Below are 24386 nucleotides of genomic sequence, written 5' to 3'. Positions count from 1 at the left end.
TTAATTTCTGGGCATATTATATAATTATACCATGTGAAAATATGAATATCTTAAAGCAAAACTATGGTGGATTGATCCACTATGGTTCTAATGAAATTAAAATATATTAACATTTAAAAATATTCTGAACTACTGGCACTGGTATCTGTATCGGGAACCCTGGCTCAACCTTTATCAGAATATTAAGGTAATTCGTTTCCAATAAGAATCTCTCAGAATAATGTACCTTTGGTAATACGACTTATATTTTAAAGGAAAAGAAGTCTTAATTCTGCATGAAGAACCCCCAAGTATTAGAACCAGCGCTTGAATATTGTTCTACACCAACCTAGAGTAAAACAAGCCAATAAACTATGCATTTTATTTTCTCTTGAAATATAATAATGTAGAGTAGACAAGTAGTGAATGTACAATTTGTAAGTTAGTACGAGGGCTGCTGGAAAAGTTTCTGCAATCAATATGAAAAAAGACATGTGAAATTCTGGGAATGACTTTATTGTTTTTCAAAGTATTCACCCTTAAGATCGATACACTTTTGCATACGCTCAAACCAATTTTGAAAGCATTTTTTCCACTCTGAAGCTGATACCTCAGAAACCGCTGTTCGGAATGCATCAACAGCTGCTTCAGGCAACACAAATCGCTCACCACGCATCTTATTTTACATGTGTTGGAACAAAAAGAAGTCATTAGGTGATAAATTAGATGAGTACAGACAATGAGTCATTAATTCGACATTTTTACTGGACAAAAAATCAACAGTTTGGTGTTCTGAGTGGGAACTGGCGTTGTCGTGGTGAAGAATAATGTGATGATTTGGGTTTGGTTTACACAATTCATTGATGACCTCTGGCAAACAAATTGTTGTATACCACTCAGCATTTACAGTCCTTCAATCTTCTAAAGCTATTGTCGCCACTTGTCCGGTATAACCGAACAAACAAGCAATCATTTGCTTGACAGCACTCCCCGAATGAACAACTTTTGTTGGTTTCGGCTCACTTTGAAACGGTGGATTGCTGTTTCGTTTCGGGTTCGTATGAATAGATCTAAATTTCGTCCCCTGTAACGATGTAGTACACCAAATTTGACTTGCCTCGGTTGAATTTTTTGAGCATTTCTTTACACCAATTTACGCGAGCCTGTTTTTGAGCTTCTGTCAAGTTGTGTGGGATCCAACGGCTTGAAAGTTTCCGTACGTTCAGATGACCATGCAAAATCGTATGTATTGATTTCATGCCAATGTTCAAGGATGCCTGAATCTCACGGTATGTCATGTGCCGATCTCTCTCAATCATTTCACGCACAGCATCAGCATTACTGGCAACAACAGATATGGATGGACGATCTTCACAAAATTCATCACTGAGAAATGTGCGACCACGCTGGAATTCGGAAAACCAATTGTACACAGTCCTATTGGATGGTGCTTCATCCCCAAAATTCAAATGAAGTCGCTCGATGCATTGTTTCGGTGTTAAACTACATTTGAAATCATAAAAAAATCATTGCCCGAAAGTGTTCACAAGAAATTTCCATTTCGCACACGAAACTACTACTTCAAACTGCTGTGAAAAATAAACGAATAGGCTTAAACAAACAATCAAAGATAATTTAAACATAAAAAAGGTCCAGCAGAACACTAGCGCCACTGTTGGTGGTAGTTTACAGAAACTTTTCCAGCAACCCTCGTAGCAAATAAGACTGGATTTCATCAAAGTCTCTACCATATCCACACTCATTCCTACTTCTTACCTACTGCACAAAATTCATAAAGGTGACAGACCCACTGTGTTTGGTTACAACTACTCCCTCACTGAAAGAATTAATGCCCTCCTGGACTTCCACCTCCAGCCTTTCGTCGCCTTCCTAGCTTTGAGACATCAACCAGTTCCTTCAGAAGATCAACGGCATTCCTCTACTCCAAATAAACGTCATTCTTGCTATATTAATGTCGCTTCCCTCTACACCAACATCACTCTCCCACAGACTCCGCTCCATTGAATTCTACCTTAACAGCAGACATCAACCCTGCAATCCCAACACTAATTTCCTGACCCACCCAGCCAACCTTGTCTTCATCTGTAATCTTTGAAAGATAAACACTCCCTCCAGATCGGTGGAACAGCCATGGACATAACAACGGGGGCCCCATGCTATGCAAATCTCTTGATGGAGAACCTAGATACCCAAACATTGAAACTACTCCTCTCGCTCCATTCTATTAACTTTTTCATGCTCTGGACACATGGGAAACACTCCTGACCAGTTTTCTAGACCAACTCAACTACTTCATCAACAAAATAACCACTGTGGACATGCACATCGTGGAAGTTCATTTGCAAAGATCCATCCACATCAAACTCACAAACCACATGCAGTACTTTCACCTCTCCACTTCGCACCTACTCCACACCAAGAAAGCAGTCTCATTCCCCCTGGCCCTCAGAGGGTAATGCCTCAACACCTCTTCTACTTTCCAACAGAACTACAACCTCCGCCTACACAAAGCCTTAATCAATAAACAAATATCCCAAGCTCCTTCACGCACCCTCATCAAGACACCTGCCACCACCTTCACCTGTACTTGTCACCCAATATTGTCCCCACCCAACAAAATCAGACAAACCCTCTGTTTCAGGGATCTGTGGAGCAAACCCGTGCATAATGGAAGAGAAGGGAAGGACTTGTTTTCGTTTGCTTGTTCCAGAAATTCCCGGGACAGTGTAAATTTCCTCCTTACCATTCTCCATAGTGATCCCAACATCACGGCCGTCTTTCCCAGCAAGCCCAAAGTTGCTTTAAAGCATCTCCCCAACCTTGAAAACATCCTGGTCCACAATATTCCATCACCCCACAACACCACCCTCAGACTTACAAATGCAACTGCCCAAGGTGCAAAATCTGTGCAATTCTCATCCAGATTCACACTGTCACACACATATTTACCCTCCACCCAGAAGTAACCTGCCACCCTTCAAACTTCATGTATTCTCACCTGTAATAACTGTGGTGGCTTTAATCTGAGGGAAACATCCACAATTCTAAACCTTAGAATTAACAACCACAACTCCTTCACCCAAAACTTCAATTTCACAGTCATCATAATATACCCTTAAATGACTGCTTCTGAGCAGCAATTATCCACACTTTACACAGATCCACCAAGACCTAAGTAAAAATACGCCGGGAGAGGGGTTACATACCAACTACCATATGGTATGAGTGCAACCATACTCCCTGGCCTGAATAAGGCCAGTCAGTAACTTCCCAACCCAAATTCAAGCCCCAACCAACATTTATTTCCCCTGCCCATTTCTACCACTCACACATGCACACCACATTGACTTTATCACCCACAAATGGTGGGAGAACTCTTGTGTTTATTATACAGGGTGTCCACAAATATCCTTCGAGATTATAAACACTGTCGGTGGTTGTTTGCCTATGAAATTTGCATCTCCCGAAAGAGTAACTCAAACATTTTCAAGCTCATCTCACAGACACTCACTGTGCACTTCTCATGGCAACCACATGCAGCACATTCTGACTCCAGCATATCCTCAAGATAGCTGGAATGCCCTTATACCCCCACTGACTGAGAATATGCAAAAGTAAAGTGGCGTGACTAGATGTCTGCCATGTGGAACAAGTGTCTGTGAGAAAATATTTGCGTTCCTCCTTCAGGAGACACCAATTGTGTGTGCATGTGACCACAGACAATGACGCCATGCATCTCTATAATTATGGAGGACATTTGTGGACAAACTGTATATGATTATCTTTAAATCAATTATTTCCAACATTCGATCTCTCCACATGCCATGTGCAATAGACACACCACCACGGAAATCTACTCTGCTTCAATTCTATTGATATCTGTTAAACCATTATAACAGGAAGTTTGTTAGTATTGAAGGCAGCGAAGCCATTTTCCAACTTTCCTCACTTTTCAAAAAACCTAAATGCTATTCCATCTAAAATATTACATCTGCTTAGAATTCATTCTAGAGCATTTACGTGAATCTTCATGTGGCTTGCGATCGCTAGCATATACATAACTCAATAACATATTGCAGATTTGTGCATGTTACTCACTGTTAAAGGAAATAAATAAATACGTTAAATAGTATTGATTAATTAAAATACTTACGTGAGTGAGTATGGAGTCTTATTAGGACAAAGTTTCGGAGGTCAGACTGCCTCCTTCATCAGGTTCGTGGATGTTTCTAGACACAGAGCATAGTGCCATGTAAAAGAAGTGTTGAATGAGGATTTGGTTAAGGGTTACGGTTAAAAACACTTACAAAAACTCTGCAATATTCCCACTTAAATAATCTCAGCATATTAAAAACTTCGTAAAAATACTCCTCACTTAGATTAAAATAACTAAAAAAGGATCCCAAGTGGCCGTTATGATTGTAGAAAGAGAAGTCATTAGGAAAGATAATAATAAATTAAATAGGAATGTTTATGAAGCCGTGTATATTTGCAAGAGAGATAGGAATAAACTCAACAGAGAGGACGGTAATTTAGAGGACGAATGGATCATTTTTCTTAAAAAAAATGGGACAAGGCAGTGAAAACTGATGCTAAAATAGGTTTCCATGTTACTTCGAAGGTCATCAAAGCAGCATAAGAAGAACGAGAATTCACTTTGGATTGGTGACGTAAGAGATAAAGGAGAGACTGTTTATAGGAGGGGAGGTAGCTTTTTCCTTTCGGTTGAGGTGAGGGCTGCTCACATGTGCAGGACTCACAACCAGCCTGGGCTCATAATGGCAACTTGGGATCCTTTTTAAGTTATATTAATCTAAGTGAGGAGTATTTTTACTAAGTTTTTAATATGCTGAGATTATTTAAGTGGGAATATTGCAGAGTTTTTGTAAGTGTTTTTAACCGTAACCCTTAACCAAATCCTCATTCAACACTTCTTTCATGTGGCACTATGCTCTGTGCTCAGAAACATCCACGAATCTGATGAAGGAGGCAGTCTGACCTCCGAAACTTTGTCCTAATAAGACTCCATACTCACTCACGTAAGTATTTTAATTAATCAATACTATTTAACGTATTTATTTATTTTCTTTCAGATATTAGCAATAGTGTCGTGGCTACAGAAGCCTATTAAACAAATTCTAACATATATTATTTTTCAGGCTAAGTCACAGTTAGCCTATTTGAGCATAAGTGGACTAAACAAACACCACAATCACAAGTGAAACCAAGCAGAAGATTGAACTCTAGCCAGATGAATGTTAAGAAAGCATTGAGAAGTTTCAACCTGTATCCAAAACACCTCGGTAAAAACAGAGAGAACCGTTGAGTAACAAGTTCCAACAAATCCAAACAAGCAACATGGATACAGAAGTTTTCATGCAATATTGAACCATGCATTATGCAAGATGCCATGAATCCGTAACAAGTGCAACTTTGCTCTATATTTGGTCCTGTGTGTGCTTGTTGCGAAGTAGTACACTGTCGTAGCACCCCAAAAAGTATGAGCTGACTCACCACAAATTAAATATAGGGTGAGGCAGTCAAACAGGAAGATTTAAAAAATTCACAAAAAATAGAGCAAATATTATTTCTTTTTTGAACATGAATGTACTGTACACGAGTTGAAATTACTAGTGTACCTGAAAAATGTGCATATTTTGAATATGGTGTCAGTAACATGGCATCCTTGGTTTTGCACACATTCTCGGAGTCTCAGAGTAAATCCGCCCATGACGTTGCGTAGCATCTCCAACGGAATGTTGTGGATCTCTTGCCGAATTCGCTCCTTCAAATCATCCCTGGTTCTTGGAGGGTTGTCCTTGAATACTTTGGATTTGAGGTAACCCCAAAGAAAAAGTCAGGAGCTGACAAGTCGGGTGAACGTGCAGGCCACGGAATATCGCCGAATTTGCTGATGAGACGAGCAGGAAATGCGAGTCTAAGCACATCCATACACACTCTGGCAGAATGGCTAGTTGCACCATCTTGCTGGAAGCAAGGAGCATGCAGAGGTAACTGAAACTCTCGACGGAAAGCATGTTGATCTCCAACGAAACTATCCGAGTTTTTGTAATATGCCTTTACAGCAATGTGTGCAACACCAAGGATGCCATCTTACTGACACCATATTCAAAAAATGAACATTTTTAAGGTACACTAGTAATGTCAACTCATGTACAGTACATTCATGTTAAAAAAATAACTAATATTTGCTCATCTATTTTTTGTGAATTTTTTAAATCTTCCCATTTGACTGCCTCACCCTATATTAATCAAGTCACGGCATAATGACAAGAGAAAGTGAAAAATTAGTCAAAAGGGCTCAAGTACTGTAAAACATGCTTAATCTCTAATAATATGGTTATTTTATTCCATTTGCCTAAATAGGGCTCAACACCCATGCTTAAAAATCAAATCCACCATTTCCTCATTGCATTCACATTAAACTATTTTGAATAATCACCTTAAACTCCTATACATATGTACAAATTGTCGTGTGAGAACCAGAGGAATGCAACTTCAAAAATGCATTGTTCGGTTTTGTTTATCTCCTCTGAACAATCAGATTGAAGTATCTCCATCTTTTCTCCTTAGCATTAAAGTAGTCATGTATCTCCAATTTACAGATTTTTTTTTTTAGTCTGATCTATTCCTAAGAATTCCTCTCTTCTAATAAATTTGATAAATTGAAGTTGTGTCCGTCTGGTTCTCACATGACTAAATATGTCCTTGTGTCATGCAATTTTTTTTGTGTACTTACCTAATGCAGGCACATCCTAACCGGGCTATACTCTCTGTTGACTGTACAACACATTCAATCATAACGAGGAGTAACTGCTTCAGCATTAAAGTGGTGCTTGTATTGTATTCGTCTTTTCCTAGAAAACAATAAAATTGTGCCTTAACTTAGTGAATTCCACAAGTATAGCAATGACATGCATATTCATGGAAAAATAAGTGAAGGAAAAGTAATACAGGCATTTTAAATCCTCTTGTGAACTGTCAACATAATTACAGTCCTAGCAAAATCAATCTTTCATTACAAGTCCTATTCTACAAGAAATATACAAGTAATGTGACCAGTTTGAATTTGAATTTCAATCAATCTTATTGAAATTCCAGAAACTAGCATGCAATGTTAAGTGGACATTATCCACTAGTGCTTTGTTCGTAGTAGTTCATCAGTGCATAGGATTTGTAGTAAAATCACACGTCTCATATAGGAACTTGATTTGATTTTTGTTATTTAGCATCACTATTCTGCCAATTTTTCGCTAATCGCTACAATGAGGATGAGTGATGATATGATGAAATCGATGAAGGGATACTCACAAAGAATGCCCAGGCCAGGATTCAAACCCAGGACCTCTAGCATTGTAGCATGCGGTGATAACAACCACTCTGCCACGGAGGTCAGCACAGGTCTGGCGAAGGTTCCAGCACTGGCATAAATAAATTTATTCACCTGAAGACGAGATAACATGTGCTCTCTCGAAACATAATGTTAAAATGAGAATAGTTAACAGCACTAGAAAATGGATAATGTCCAATTAACATTGCATGCTAGTGCAGAACTACAGTGAGTAACATTCATAAAATTATTAAATGTGTTCCAAAACCTGACTTCATTCATCCAGAAAGGAAATCCTGAATAATTCAATGCCAATTTAACTTGGTTGGTACCCCGAGAACTGTTCTTTACATCACATCACCAGTTGAACTTTGATCCCTACATTTTCCTACTAAAACTCTGTGGTCGAACAACACTTTGAAGGCTAAGACATACCCAGCAGATTTTTTTCTAGCTAATGCATTGTCAGCAGCCAGTGCATTGAGTTTCATTGGCAATGTTTACTGGCTGTCAAGACCAGGGTCCACTACTATCTATTATTTTTAACCCTAGCTTACCCATGTCATACAAGAAACTCACTTACCTGGGCTCGGAGGCCCACACTCTTTTTATCACTATTCAAGAAACTATTTTCTTACTGAATCAAGGTTTCCTTTATCCATTTATATGTGCAGTTATATAATAATTATGAAAATTACTGTCATTAATAAAAAATAAGAACTACCTATTGCATAAGTGCTGCACACATACTTTATCATGGAACTAAACCTAAAATAAACTAAAAAAACTTATTAATTTAATGTTGCATCAATGCTTTTTTTCCTTATATATATGTGTGTTGTATAATAATTATAACAATTACAATAAATACCATCATTATCACCGAAATGTACATTGCTATAGGATAAAAAAAAAGACACTAAAAAACAGTAATACAAATGAATTAAAATAATCCACGAGTGTCAGGTTGGAATACACACCCCAAGAGAGTGGGGGATGGAGAAGGCTGATAAGCTCACCACATGAATTTTGTTTTCTATGTATGTTACCATTATGATTTTATAAACAAAGTAATACAGAAACATTGGGAAGACCCTAGGGAATTAATTTTCAATTTTTTATAAAAATATTGACAGTTGAAAAACAAGTGGTGGTGCAAACCCCTCCACCCTGCCTTTAAGGGTAAGCTAGTGCTACGAGGCTTGCAAATTGTCCTCACAATGCTCCTACTCAGGTTCAAACACATGACTGCTTGCACTAAAGTTGAAAACACTAACCTTTCAGCTAAGAGAGAGTTCATGCAAGTACTTTCATGATTGCTAAACTTACCTTGCAAGTATGTCAAGTATTCAACCACAAGGTCTGTTGTAAGCCCACAGCACTGCTTGAAGTTAGGAGCAAAATTATCCCAGCCACGAGATATACGGCTCATTTTGCGTAACCAGCTCTGAACCATTGGCAGAAGAAGATGGTTCACACAATACAAACCAAATGTAGGACCTGTAAGGAAAAAAAAGTACTCTAAATTATATAATTTGAGCATGTAAAAAACACAATGAAATTACTACTTTCAGTTGCATCTAGTTATATTAAAATACACAGTTTCCCAATTAATATGCAGCAGTTTCAACTTCATATTAGGGATGGCCAAACTGATCCGGATCCGGATCCAAAAGTTACGGATCTGGATCCGGATCCGAGAGTTTCGTATCTCAATCCCATTATAATATTACCACACCTTAAAAGGTATTATGATCTTCGATTACAAAGAAATTTTTCATTAGTTAGTCCTTCAAGATTTTTTTTGGTGTTGTTTCTAAAATACTTTGCTATGCATCGGCTAACACACTTGTGCACAAAAATAATCTTACTTGTTTAACCTTTTGCCACCCAAGCATCTCGAACGAGATACCCAAAAGTAACCCTCACGGAACCAAGCATCTCGATCGAGACGCTGTGTCAAGGTCGTAGTTTTTACGTTATAACTTTTCTATTTTTGGCTAGAATTTCAATTTTATTTTTTTATATTGTTCCTAACACATGTATTTAACAGAAATGTTTTTTTGCATTTTTTTTGTCTTCATGAAAATGGAGAGGGAAAGGCAGGGAAAGGCGGGGAAAGGTGGGGAAAGGCGGGGAAAGGCGGGGAAAGGCGGGGAAAGGCGGGGAAAGGGACTTCTCTTTTGAGTCTCTTTTCAAGGTCAATTTTTTGCCGACAAAGGAAGACCGGCTTTGTTGTTCTAAAGCAATGCTTTTCACTCCCTCCTGTTAAGTGCATTCCAAGGAAGCTTGTTTATCAGTATCCGATGTCAAAATGAAAGTTTTCCGTGAGGGCGCAAGCAGGGGGGGGGGAGGGGGAAGACTGGTTGTTGAATCTGCGTTGTGAGAATGGAATTTCGAAGCGCGCTGAAGGAAACCTTTGTTTTTTTTTTTTAGCACAAGTGTCCACAAGTGGCAACAGGGGTTACCCAGCATTGTCTAAAAATAGAATTTCAAGCAGCTGCAAGAATTGGCGCTCATTTTTTACTACGTTCTAGCTTTTCGTCCGTGAATGTTGTGCGTAGGTGTCGTTTTGTGCCCAAGTGCGAGGACATTTTTTGGGTGAAGTGACAATTTTTTAAAATAATTTTTGGGGGTTTTCTCCCTTCCCCCTCCATATATACACCAAATTTGCATAAATTTTTCATTTTGTGCATTTTGACATTTTGCTTTGTACCGATGAAATTACATTTTTACACATATATCCATTGGGAACAACCTTGGACAGCATTGTCGGCCATTGTGCAAACTCAACAAAAAGCACAGAACAGGTGTCACTCGTAAACAAATAAGAAAAACAAAGAAACCACACTTGTGCTGCACCTACCGGTCAAGTTATTTACTAAAATATCCAGGCTTTGCAGCGAAACAATCGCAGAAGCACATAGAAACAAGCAAGAATTTTTATAAGCACTCAAAAATGGAGACCGTATATATATGTTATCCGCGGTTTGAGCGCAAAAGGGGAAAACGTATATATACGTTCTCCGTGCCAAAAGGGTTAACTTTGCTCGTTTTCTTGGAGAGGAATGGCCTACACTGACGTCTTCACGGGAAAGGCCGAATAATTAAATGACAAATCTACCCAAAGAAAGCCAAATTTTATTTATATCTTGTTTTAAGATTACATAACTGTGGTATTGGAGCTTTAATTTCAAGAACCCAGTAATTTCCAAAAATTTGAAGCTCAATTAAGGGTAGGAGAAATAATTTCTTCTTTGAGAGTTCCTACGACTTGGCTCGACTGAAGTCTGGACTGACTGGATCTCATATGATACTGGGTGGTTACAACTGAAGTTGCCCTACTCTTGGCTTTCTGGAGCCCGTCCGAAGCACGGAGCTCACTGAAAGTTGGTATAGAAGCTATGGAAGTGTTACGAAAGCAAATGCCGACGAAAATTAAAATAGTTCAAATTTTCACCACCATGTGCAAATGTGGCACTTAAAACTAAATTTTCCCTACTCGGAGCCCTCTGGAGCCCAGTCCAAGAAACGGATTGCAGTGAAACTTGATATAAAGGCTGTAGAGACCATGGGAAAGTGAAAGCTGATGAAAATAAAATAGTTCAAATTTTCACCACCAGGTTGAAATGTGGCACTGGAGTAACAACAACCACCAGTAATTAACAACCACCAGTAATTTGAGTTTATACCAGTGCAGCAACGTTCAATATGCACCCTGTCAACGTGAATTTCTCTTTTGAAAGCACAAGTGAGCCTGATCAATGGTCGGACGAAGCGTTTTCTGGGATGATGTTCACTGTGCACCAGATTTCAGCACCACATTTTACCTGATGGTGTGTTTTTATGCTTGTAACAACCATAGACTACAAGAGAAATAATATTGCTAACTTAATTTTGGACTCATTAAATCTTAGCAATGCCATTACTGTTGCAGAGTTACTTTTACAATTGTTACTCTTGTAGTTTACAGAATGCCTTGGACACCCTTCTAAATACAGGGTGTCCCAGAAGTCTTTCCCTGATTACAAACTTTATTCATATCCACTATATGCAATGTAGAGATGTGAAAGTGTTGCCAAAATGTTGGAAAACTAACCAAGTTTATTTGTTGCAGGTTTCAGTAATGTGGCTGTAGTGTAGCAGTGTCAGTGTCAAGGAATCCGGAATTAATGCTCTTGACATCGAGTGGCATCTTTCCATACAATGTTTCTTGGACTTGACACGATTTGGAAATGAAGATAAATTCCATTCTTTAAATACCAACTTATTGATGGCAGATATTCTAGACAAAAGAATTCTGTACATTTGAAAGTTCCTCTGCACTGTTATTGGTGACCAGGTCTCGTGATACCAGAGGACATCCTGAGCTTTTTCCTGATTTGTGAACATTTCCGGTTATCTGGGCACTGACACTGCTACACTACAGCCATTTTACTCAAACCTGCAACAAATAAACTTGGTTAGTTTTCCAACGTTTTGACACCACATTCACATCTCTACCTTGCATATAGCGGATATGAATAAAATTTGTAATCAGGGAAAGACTTCTGGGACACCCGGTACATCCATGACTGCAAGTTGTAAACAAAGGACAATACATTCTTACCTGGGACTTCCAACAATGACCTCAGAAGAGTAAAGAGTGTTTCCAGCGTATGTGGCTGGTACTTCCGAGGACACATTGTTGTTGCACTCGCCAGTCCTTCCAGCAGTAGAAACCACACATACAGAATGCCACAGTTCCTGTCCATGCTCTCTAAGGTAGAAGCGTCACTTATAACAGCTAAAAGTTTATACGAAAAAGACTTCTCTTCTTCAGGGTTAAGAGCAATTTCATTAGATGTGTCGAAATATGTTACTTCAACTTTGGGAATAACTGGGTCTACCTTCTGAGGAATGTTGTTAAGCTGAATCCTGTAAAAAAATCAATAATACATTATATGCACACATTTTTGCATGTAATTTACCATATAGTTCATAGAATAGCAATCAACAGCCTTTTGCTAATGGTGAGAGTGAGTCACCACAATAAATAGGCAAATAAATTATGATTTTAACAAGTCAGATTGAATTTTTGTATACTCATGTAAGAAGTAAAGTACTACCACACTTGTTCTGTGAATTTAAATAATAAAGGTTGGCGGCATAAAATGCAAGCTTGACATTATTATGTTATCCACCAAAAATTACTATCAGTTTATGGATTAATCTCATCTTTAAAAACTAATTCATGTAGTGTTTGGAAAGTTATTTTTCAAAGAAGTAACGAAGTTACAGTTACTCTTTTAGAAATGTAACTCCATTACTTTTACGGTTACTTTAAACCAGCGGTGGCCCAAGGGGGAGAGCCGCAGTGTCATGGCTCTACCCTCAGAAGAAACTCATACCTCGCCCAAGTATTGTTAAATTAATACATTGATAGTTTACAGACAAGGAGATTCAAATCTTGCGATCAGTTAAGCTGACGTGACAACCACCCCAACCTCCTCACTGCATCGCCAGCTGTTTCGTACCCTCGCGAGGCAGCGGTTCGCGCTGCCCAAGAGCTGGCCTAACCAAGTTGACACACGTGCAGAGGGTTGAAGAAGTCTCAGCGAGAAACATTTCCACCATGAGCCAGGAACAAAGTGGCAGAGGACAGGGTTAGCCCATAAGGCACCAGCCGTGCTCGTTTTCGCCTGGCATGGCGAGGGAACTTTTGCAGTGTTGACACAGTTGCCACCTTCAGAGATAAGTCGCTAAATATGACGGAACATTTTGATAATAGACAGATGCACCTAGAGGGCCATCCAGACTTTTTTAAAAATATAAAAGTAAAAAATCCTTTGGTGATGCGAGTTTCCTTTGGCATTTCCACAATTTCTTTTTACAACAAATGTCTAGGACATTTTCGACATCCAGTTGGAATATGTGTGCATGGGGGAGGAGAGGGTGAGAGGATTTGTTTTCCCTTTCTCTTGTAATTGTTGTGTTTTTAGCGAAGTGTCCTGTAGTGTATAAAGATAGGTTAGTGAGTGAAGATGAATCGGATTAGTGCGTTATTACTTAAACACACTCTGTTTTTAACATTACCAAACAAGGATAAACATTACTTACGTGAAATTTAAAAGATTTCGTAATTCCGCGTTGCACAATTTAATGGTTCAATCCTATCAATTTCGAAGATCCACTGTCTTCATTCACAAAAGGGTACGGCATTTGAAGCGGAGGTGGTACCGCGTCAGTACATTGTTTGTTCCCGGGCGGTGGTGGTTGCAATTTTTCCCGTTCGGCAGCACTGGCGCACGCATCTTGGTTTGCGTCGTCTGCTTCCTGTTGCCCGGTGGCGTTGTCAGTTGGGGGTTGGGGGGCTGGGCCGTGTTGTTTAAATTGTGCAACGCGGAATTACGAAATCTTTTAAATTTCACGTAAGTAATTTTAAACCGCGTTTACCGCAACCACCATGAAGGATAAACATCTTTGCCAGTGGCGCAACCTCAAGATGGGGGCGGGTTGTGGAGGTACTTTTCCATTTCTTGATCACGTTGGCACTACCCATCATAGTTGCCACCGGCCGGCACTGCTTCAAACACATAAGCTACAAGCAGGGATTTCATTAAGGGGGAACCTGAGGAGGCACTAGCCCCCCAATTTTCTGTGGCTTAGATTAAATTTTACTTCGAAATTTTAAAAATTTCTAAGTTATTGCTTTAAGAAAATTTTCCTCTTGCTACGTCTCGTCTTTAAGCAAGACTTGGTATGGAGTAAAAAAAAACTCTCCAGAAACCTACCTGTTAGCTGCATGGAACATTGGACATGCTGGCATATTATACATGGAAGAAAGAATTACGGAACAGCGCTGAAGGTACTTCAGAGCTGCCAGGCATAAGTCCAAAGACATGTTCTCATTGGTGTGAATAGCTTCTTCACTGGATTCCTCCGTTACCTCACCTGCAAAATTAAAAAGTTATTTTTATACCTGAAAAGTAACGCGTACTGTCTATATCTAATGGTCAAATATGTTACAAAAAGTTAGAGTTTAGTAATATCTTATAAATGTCACAATTGCTTCATTGGACTGATTCAACAAGACACAGTGGTCACTTTACTGTTATTTATTTACTTCTTGAAATTTTCAGTACAACAGAAGCCATTTCAAACCAGAAAGAAACAAAAGTAAAACAGTAGTGTTAAAAACAACAAAAAAATAAGACAAAACAGTTCCAAGATAAACAGAGATCTGTTTCACTATAACATTACTTATGTTCAATTTTCTGTAAGTTGGTGATAAAAGACAAACATGAGCTAAAGATATCTTCTTGGTTTGCGATATTGTTGAACTGATTCGGTAGCCTATGGAATAAGGAACACTGAACAAGTGAAAGCCTGGGAGTTGCAGACCTTAATAATATTGGCATCATCCCATCAGCTTTAGTAAAATGTAAGCAGCTATTTGTCATGAGAAGGTAAGCTGATATGTTGAGGCTTAGCAAAAGAACTTGCTTCAACTTTCACTGGAGAACCAATCATAACTGCAGCCACGAATCAAGGTTTATAAATGTTCAGGTAGCTACATTCATTTAAACAAGAGTGATGTAGGTTGTAAAAAGAACAGTGTCTACAACTTAATAAAAACAAAATTCCCATTCTTTTCCAGGTTTTCCAAACCAAGGACCAAAATTTTCCAGCCTATAGTCATTGGTGCTTTTCATGTATTTAAACATGTATGTAAGAAGTTCACTATATCTTACCAACACCACACTTAGAATCCCATTTAACCTAGTTTTTAGAATACTCACTTCACATGTAAAGGTCGCAAGGAGTAGAGTAAACTGAATAAAAATTGACTTGAGAAGGTATATCAGGGGTGACCTTTTATGTAATACTTCTTTTCTTATACAAAAATCATAAAAATTATAACAACAATAATACATACGAGGTGTGGCTAGAAAAAAAACGGATTGCTGTTGCTGTTGACAAAGGTCAAGTTCAAGCGGTGCACAAGTGTATAACACGATATCCTGCCTATCGACTGTGTGATTGCCCAGGGTGCACGGTGCTCAGTTCCGCTGTAGCTTGTGGACGAAGTGAACCGTACGTACATCTGTGCTGTCGGAAAAATGTTAAGTGTGAAAGTAGAACACCGTATCAATGTGAAGTTTCTTATGAAACTCGTAAAATCCGCCGGAGAAACCTATGTTTTGTTGAAGGAAGTGTACCAAGATGAGTGTTTATCACGCTCTCAATTGTTTTAGTGGTTTCAAAGGTTTAAGGCGATTAGTTACAATTACGCACCAATTGTGCATTTATTTCAGTATCGCCCGAATGGGCACTGCTACTAAAACAAGCCCTCGGTGTATCCAAGAGTATGAATTTCTCCCCATGTTGCAAGTGCAAACATTTTGTTATGTTGATTATTAAGCTGGACACGATGTTTGAAAAATATGATGAATAATAATTTTCGGAATCCCATGTATTCCTTATGGGGAATCAACTTCAACATCAAGTTAGGGCTAATCAAATGGAGTTTCAACTTTTCCGCTGGTGAAATTCATCTTCAAACTGCCCTCTTCCCGTTGACATCTCTTTCTATTCCATCGGAAGTTTTATATTCACAAGAGAATGAATCAAATCATACTCATGCTTTTTTTCTTGCCTCCTGGCAGTGTTGCCAAACCTGATGGGCATAAAAGAACTAAATTTCACCTTAAATGGAGTTAAAACTGACTCTCATGGAGCTAGATTTACGATGGCTGGATAAAGTGTCTTCTAGGGTAATGGTAGCTGTCAAAGGGGTGGGGCACTGCTATTATCGTTAACTCTAAATTGATGACAATTTATTCTTAGTTTTCAACATCTAGATCCGGCGGCATTGCCATCTCAATATTCCACCGATGGTGGTATGAAATCGAAAGTAAAGAATTCCCTGATAACAATATTATGTCAATTTCACGTCTAACATTACGCTATAAAGAAGTAGCTGGGGATAAGAGGGAGTGGGGCGACGCAGCCAATATAACAATATTGCGTCACGTGCAAAATGTATAACTATGACAAAAGTTGGTCTATGTGGGCCGGAACCAGTGATGGCATCATAGTGGGGCACGGGGGGTGGGCGTCCCAGTTCACAGCCGAACGAGTGCACGAAAGAGCCAGATCTGGCTCCAAGTGAGCTAAGTTGGCACACTGCTATGGACGGAAGGTCTTGGGAAGACTCCCGTGGAAATTGTATTGCATGCCCTTAAAGAGGGACGAGAAGTGATAGCGGACGACTCGCATCCTGGACAGCCTTACAAGTCAAAAACGAAATCAAACATTGCAAATGTCAGTGAACTGATTCGAATTGGGTACCCGAAGGTCAAACTGTCAACCAACATTATTTCATTACGATGCTGACAAGCCTCCATGAGCGAGTAAGAAGATGACGCCCTGATTTGTGGAAAAGCAAGTCATGGATTCTCCATCAGGACAATGCTCCTGTTGACATGGTATTGTCAGTCAAGGCTTTTTTGGCCAAGTATGGAATCCTAATGTTAGAGCATCCATCCTATTGACCGGATATTGCTCCGTGAGACTTTTCTTATTCCCAAAGGTCAAATCAGCACTGAAAGGAACCAGATTTACGACCGTAGAATCTGTGAAAACAAAAGCAACGGAGAAAATGATTTCCAGCACTGCTTCCAGAAATGGAAGATTCGTATGGAGCGGTGTATCGATAGTGCAAGGGAGTACTTTAAAGGGGGTAATGTTCGTATTGTACAAAATAACCAATAAAAGATTTTGTAGCAACAGTCCGGTTTTTTTCTAGCCACACCTCGTATTTTTAGTAAACTTCAATAATAATATCTGTATTAATCCTAATATCTACCGAACACAAACAAAAAATTGCAAACAAAAAAAGTGGTAAATTCCATCAGCCACTTACTGGAGTAGATTTCTACATGGGAATACCTCAAATCATGGCCTTTCCCTATAGCATTTAATATACAATTTCCACTATAACCACCGGTAATACCCAGTATATCAAACTGAATTAAAGTTTGTCTGCAACAAATTTAGAATTTCTTACTTGTCATTTTTGTATTTGTTCATAAACCTACTCTTATGTCGATTACTCCAAAAAATGTTGATTTTTCCAGAAACACAGTAAATTTCCCTGACATTTCGTGAAAACGTAAATTCCCTGACTCTTCTAGGATTTCCAGGTTTTTAAGACTGGTAGACACCCTGATTATACAGCATGTTCCAAAATAATTGTCGGGGTTTCAAGTACTTGGTTTATTGCAACAGACAAAGGTGAATGTTTATATCGTACATGTATGATAAGAACGGATGTAGAAGTTTGCTACCCTGAGTGTTTATCATTAGTGTCCCATCAGTTACATCAGATTAGGCATATTACAAGATGGCGATTCCCGTGCAAAAGTCTTTTTGGTCATTGAATTAGTAAGCTGTGGTTCTGCTGTTTCAGTTCAGCATACTTTTCAATGGCGATTTGGAAGTGATCCTCCATCCAATAACAACGATCGTCGAAGGTTTAATAAGTTATAAACAACTGGATGTGTCTGCAAATGGAACAGTTTCAGACGTCCAAGTGTGTCAAACAAAAGCATCGAGAAGCATTGGACTACAGAAAGGATGTGTGCTGTGTAACGAAAGGTGCTCACATTGAACATTTACAAGGTACACTCTGTAAATTTGTTGAGTTGTTGTTTACTCCCACATAAGCTTGGTCCTTGTACCCCAATACAAGGGAAATTAAATGACTATGAAACCCCGATAATCATTTTGGGACATGCTGTTCATGGAGTTTAATAATATTGGATCTGAATTTTCATTCACCTTTATCAGAATGTAAGAAGATAATACGATGATACGTTGAGGTTGGGCGAAAGGACTTGCTTCAACTTTCACCGAAGAACCAAGCATAACTGCAGCCGCAAATCAAGATCCATAAATATCCAGGTTGGTACATTTTACAATTAAACAACGGAGTGATCCAATCATTGCTTATGTCCATGCAATGGTAGGTTGCTAAAGTAATATAACAGTAACAGATCTGCACATTACAAGTAACTTAAATAATACTTACTTGAACCTCTAACATGCTTCAGTAAACAGAGAATACAATCCACAGCTGCATTTGCAAAGACGAGAGTGCTCTCAGTGTTGAGAAATGCCTCGAAGACATCAAGGATTACACTCAAATGCTTGTTTTGCTGACTGTCGCCATCTTGGCTTTGTAACAGCGGAGGCGAGACTCGGACCACACGAAGAGTGCCAAACAATGGCCTCCAACCAGAGCGAATTTCTGTCGTGTTAGCTTCTACAAACTCACATATGGAACTTACAATCTGAAAATAAAAAATGAAGCAATATAAAAGTTTAGCAATGGACTGATGTGATACAAAATTTTAATTGATGCAGATACAAAATTGACTGATATTATACCAATTAATTTATTACATTAATCACATTCTTAATTCTACTCTGTTCGGGCAAAAAGCACATCAGTCAAAAACTACAATTTAACAGCAGACAGATACCCTAGAACTAATGGATTAAGATATACATATTTCCATTTTGACGGAAACTGAAATATGATATTACACTCTGTTCATTTTTGGAGTTTTTGAAAGGTCTGAGGTACATTTTCTACCATAGTTTGTCACAAAATGCTGTGAAATACAGTAGAACCTCAATTTTATGTTTTCCAGAGGACTAAGGTGAAAGAACTTACAATGCAGGAAAATGGAACATCCGGAAAAATTCTACAGCATTTTGCTCCATTGAAACCATTAAGACTGAATGTATAACGCAGAAAATGTAAAACACAGGAACATAAAATTGGAGTTCCACTGTATTCAGGGTTTATTTATCGATGCAACTCATTCTTGAGTCTTAATTATACTGTAAGTTATGCAAAATCCTGGAACACTAATTCTGTGGCAAAATGTGCAAATTAATGATGGATTAATAAATACATAAATAAATATAAAAATATTTTACAACAGAACTCTTTTGTATTGGTGTAGTACATGTCATATTCTAACACACATGTATGTATTTATCTGGCTCAAACTAAATTACTCAGAAATGTCTTTGAATCATTATTACCATTTTAAAGATGGATTTTCTGAAACCAGCAAAAAAATTACAGTATTTATTTTCCTTCTATTTCACTCAGGTGCAAATTATGTTGTGCCATTACTATGGACATTTTTTTATATGTGTAGGAATTGTAAATTGCAGGGATGGACAAACATGATTTTTTTTGTTGATATTGCTAAAGGCAGCTAGATCATGGTTCTGATCACATCACCTCCAGTATGGATGAGATCGAGAATATGTGGGGCCCTACCTCTACTCCCCTTTGTGCCTTCATGTTATGGTGCAAACCACAAGAGGATAGCTTTACAATTGTCTTTACCATGACTAACATAAATGTGTCTATCATGTGCATGTGTCATCAAAGCAGTTAGGCAAGAATTTTTGTTTTGTTTTTGTTTTACAAAGCAGGACTCAAACTCAGGTCTCTGACATACCATGCTATTTCTCTACTAACTTCGCTACCAAGTGTACCTTTCATCACTGATAATTGTACTGTTTTCCTAAAGCAATATGCTGAACACAATAAAAGACATTAGTTTAAAATTATGTTACTGAACACATTAGCAGTACAGTTCAACTACTGAAAACCATAGACACAGTTGGACTACCAAACACAGTAGAAAACATTAGCAGTACATTAACTCTGATAAATTTACTATTCATTTTAACACGTAAGTTTTTTTCCAGCGATCGATTTCGCCACTCATCTGGTGGCTTCGTCAGGCGTGAACTGTCTTGCTGCAGGTGGCGTGGTTCCTTCTTCTTCCGCTTGCACTTGTGGCGGTGCTAATTGAGACAGCCCTTTCACTTTCTGTCGTTCTCGTGCGGGTGTAGAGCTTCCTTCTGTTGCCGCACCTCAGGGTTTTGGCACTGCACAAGGCAGTTTCAGATCTTGTCGTCTTGGTTTCGCGGAGCGGTGTTTGTTCGCGTGCGCAGTCGGGCTTTTTTGCGAGCGTTTGGGGTCTGTGTTTGGTTTCTTGTCACAGGAGAGGAGCAGGTTGGGTGGGTGCTTGTTGCTGGAGAAGAGCAGGTTGGGTGGGAGTGCATATTCCTGATGGCGGGAATCCAGGTGTTATTGAGGGCCCCGGTATTGGTGTTGAGGTCGGCGGGCACGGTCACTATTGCATAGGTTTCTTTTGAACACCTTTCCAGTGCGGATTTTGCTTGCATGATTATTTTTGAAGAGCCTACGCTGTGGTTTTCATCTATGAGGTGTTCTTCTCCTCCCAAGTCTGTGAAACGACAAAAAGTGAAAGGGCTGCATCAACTAGCGCCGCCACAAGTGCAAGTGGAAGAAGCAGGAACCAAGCCAGCTGCAGCAAGACAGTTCACACCTGACGAAGCCACCAGACAAGTGGTGAAATCGATCGCTGAAAAAAAACGTAAGCGGAAAAATGAATAATAAGTTTATCAGAATTAATTACCTATCTCCGCGTAACCGCCAAACTGATATCTTTAGATACAATTAGCAGTACAGTTCATCAACTGAAAACAGTGGGCAGAATTTTCAGTAGGAGGGCCCTAGTTTCGTATGATTTTTTGCTGTTGCTGTTTTAACTGTGTGTGGAATTCTCTGGTAGCCATACCACAATGGGAACTGTTGCCTGTGAAACACTGATGATCTCACCAGTGCCTATTTTCTCCCAGCATAGAGATGTAAATTACATTTTGATTTGGCACACACAGGGGGAATACTATGCACATGTTTAAGCAAAAATGCAGGATTGGTAGAGCATTGACCATGGTATGCTAGAGACCCAGATTAAAGTCCAAACCAAGTGTGCATTTCTTGCTTAATTTCTACGTAATATACCTGCCGAGAGTGCCAAATTATAACATAGCATTTAAAATATATAACAGTATCTTAAAACTGTTCTAAAATGAACATATATGCTTACAGATCAAAACTCACCTGATCCTGTATATCTGCATCACACAGTTCCAAACAGAGAAGATTCTCAAATGGCTTAAACAAAGCTTCGTTAAAATGAAAATGAGGTAGCTCTGACTGGTCATTCAATAAAGCATTAACAGTATCATGGATGCATGCAATGGCCTTCTTAGCAATTTCATGGTCCTTGTGACAAGCTGCCTGCAAAAGATTACAAAAATCGTAGTTAACTTCATTGTATAAATTTGATATCTTAAACAAACATACGATTCCAGAGACAAAAAAGGAATAACAGGATAGCTATTTTAACCAAATTTACCTGTATCAAAATCAGAATGAAATACATCATGGGAATTTTAAAAATGCCTGAAAAGGCCCCCCTTTTTTATCCTGACAAAAGGGTTGCAATATCTCCAAAAGATCGACAGCTTCCTGAACCTATTTATTGTCATGCTGTGTAGACTGTGGTGGTTTTATTATGAGTTTCATACACCTTATAATAAAAACTTTGGCATGTGAGAGCCTTCTCATCCTTGAAACACTAAAACAAACATTGTTTTTTTTATTTTACTGGTCATGTTGCAGCAAATATCATCATTATGATCTGATAAAAACCTTGTGCTTTATACTTCTTATGCAAGAAGCCCAAAGTGATGATTTGGTCTAAAATGGTGGGGAGGAATATGAAAATTAGGTAATAGAAATCTCAGAATGGCTACACTGAATCACTCGTCTGCAAATTCATCTAATTTTGATATTGTATTTTGAACAAAAGCTTGAACATGAAACTATAATTTTCATTCTCATAAATATTTGCATAAATTAGTTTTTGAGAAATTTTGAATCGACGAATTTTTGGTCATGATCATTTTGTAACTATAAAATTTACCGAAAAATGGGTCATTGTATTGAAAAATATTACCCTACAAAAAAGGAAGATTATGATACGAGCTTGAATTTAAATTATAGATCTATAAAATCTAACAGCATTAACCAGAGATATAAAATGTTAATAACTGATTTTATCAGCTGAATTTAGAAACAAAAAAAAATAATAGTTCTTTCTGTACAATAAAAATACAACTGTTCATTGTGAACTCTTATCACTTTATGTAGATCTGTTATCACAATGTTATAAGCCATTCCAGTGAGAGAAATAAAAATATATGCCTTAAGATTAAAAACGGTGGTCATGTTTACAATGTAGACATATTAGCAAGAGTACATAAAATACTACCAATTTGAACTATAAAACATTTCACCCATGACAGTCATGCGGTGTCAGCTGGTTTAAAAATAATCCCTTTTCTCTGTGGCATCTTTTCCCTGTGATGCCGATTCATTGTTTTCTCTTGGTTTGATTTTTGTTATTTACCATTGCTTTTCTTCCACTTTTGGCTAATCGCAAATATGAGGATATGGTGTAACTGATGATGTGACACTCACAAAGAACACCCATGCCCAGCTAAGGATTCGAACCTGGGACCCCTGGCATCGTAGCACAGTGCTAACCACTCCAAGTTGGCTGTTCTCACTTGGGAGGAGTTCTAGATAGCATTTCAAAGGATGGTGTTGGAGGCTGAATCAGCTAGAGACTACTTATTAACCATGTTCAAAAACCTATCAGTAAATTTCACTCTTCATGACACCAATAAAAATGAACACTTACCTCCATAAAATGTGGACCAACAACGGACCATACTTTCATGATGTGAATCAAAGGCCTTCCGCTCTTTACACATTTCAACATTACGTCGCCTATTCTGTTGAGCAGGAGCATGTTACCGCTGAGAGCAGACTTTTTATCCTTCACAAATGGATGCTTCCACCAAAACCTGGCTGCTGGCGATGCTTTGTTCATGTGCTGCGAAAACAGCTGCGATTGGCTGGCCGAGCATAGCTCCTGAAGAAAGCTGATTAGAGCTTGGAGATTTAGTTTCATCGCAGCATCATCGAACAACCTGGAAAATACGTATCAGTGTGTACATTAGGGTGGTTCTTACTTTACAACTTTTGAATTTCTTTCTAGGACACCCCACAATTGATGTCATTTGCCAAGCAGTGAACCGTGTAAAATTTCAATTCAATCCAACAATGGAAAGGCGTGCTGCAAAGCACTTGAAGTTTTAAAATATTTAAGCTTATTTCAAAGGTGTAATATTCTCAGCCCACTCAATGAAGGGAAAAAAGCATCTAATATCAGGAAAAATTCCGTTAAAAGCTAAATTTGGGTCAGTTGTCAGACCACTGCTTCGAGTGCAAAATCCCAAAAGATATCTCCGTAACTATTGGTGGTAAGCAGATAACACTGATAAACAATGAAATACTCCTTTAAATAAAACTAAGTGATCTTTATGTATTCAGATGTGCTGATAACGAATATCGCATCCGTTTTCCTGTATCACCTAAGTTTTTTGCAGAACACCCAAATTTTATAGTTTTATGGTTTCAGGTCTCCGCACCCTGCTCCGCTTCCGGTTTAACGTTTGGTTCCTAGCAAATGGATAAGAACTTTTCAGCGACCTTGTGTTTATGACTGGCACTTAATATATAGTGGAGGAAACATCTGGCAGTAGAGAAATTTCCTGTTTCTCTGTTAAAATTTGTTCTTTTGTGGGTTAGTCGAGTCTTAACTTCCTTTCCGATAACTTCGCAAGTAGCCGTATCATGTTTGTGTATGTTCGTGAAATTGTGAATGTAATATTGTATAGTGAAGTGAAGTGTAAGTTGTATTTTAACAACACGATAAGAGCATTCACAATTGTATTTTTAAAGAAATATATTATAAGTCAATTAATGAGTTCGCCATGTCACGCAAATGTGTGAATAACCCGAACTTGTTTTGTGGAGATTATATTTAGATTCGTCTAAGAATAGTTTAAAAGTAGTATTGTTGCATAATGTGAATATATACCCATCAGTACCCCTTGCCTATTCTTCCACCATGAAGGAAACATATGAAAGTATGGATGCAATATTAAAAGTGATAAATTATGAAAAATATGGTTGGCAGATATGCGGAGACCTCAAAATGATTGGTATACTGTTAGG

The 24386-nt window shown here is 38.4% G+C and overlaps 1 protein-coding gene across 3 annotated transcripts in view; it reads right to left on the bottom strand.

Moving 5' to 3' along the window:
* Positions 1–24386, bottom strand: part of LOC145997455 (brefeldin A-inhibited guanine nucleotide-exchange protein 3) — a 158830-nt gene that overhangs the window by 54177 nt on the left and 80267 nt on the right. For all 3 annotated transcript variants that reach the window (XM_083134525.1, XM_083134527.1, XM_083134526.1), the window contains 7 exons: positions 23005–23296; positions 21357–21536; positions 18426–18687; positions 14125–14284; positions 11961–12268; positions 8681–8851; positions 6761–6878 (listed from right to left, as the gene is read on the bottom strand). In XM_083134525.1, coding sequence (XP_082990651.1) covers positions 6761–6878; positions 8681–8851; positions 11961–12268; positions 14125–14284; positions 18426–18687; positions 21357–21536; positions 23005–23296 — 1491 coding nt within the window. The remainder of the gene's footprint in view (positions 1–6760; positions 6879–8680; positions 8852–11960; positions 12269–14124; positions 14285–18425; positions 18688–21356; positions 21537–23004; positions 23297–24386) is intronic.

The sequence above is a fragment of the Lepisma saccharinum genome, chromosome 13, assembly GCF_977018435.1.
Source record: "Lepisma saccharinum chromosome 13, izLepSacc3.1, whole genome shotgun sequence".
Lineage (NCBI taxonomy): Eukaryota > Metazoa > Arthropoda > Insecta > Zygentoma > Lepismatidae > Lepisma > Lepisma saccharinum.
The sequence above is the reverse complement of the archived record's forward strand: the minus strand, read 5'-3'. Positions and strand labels throughout refer to the sequence as shown.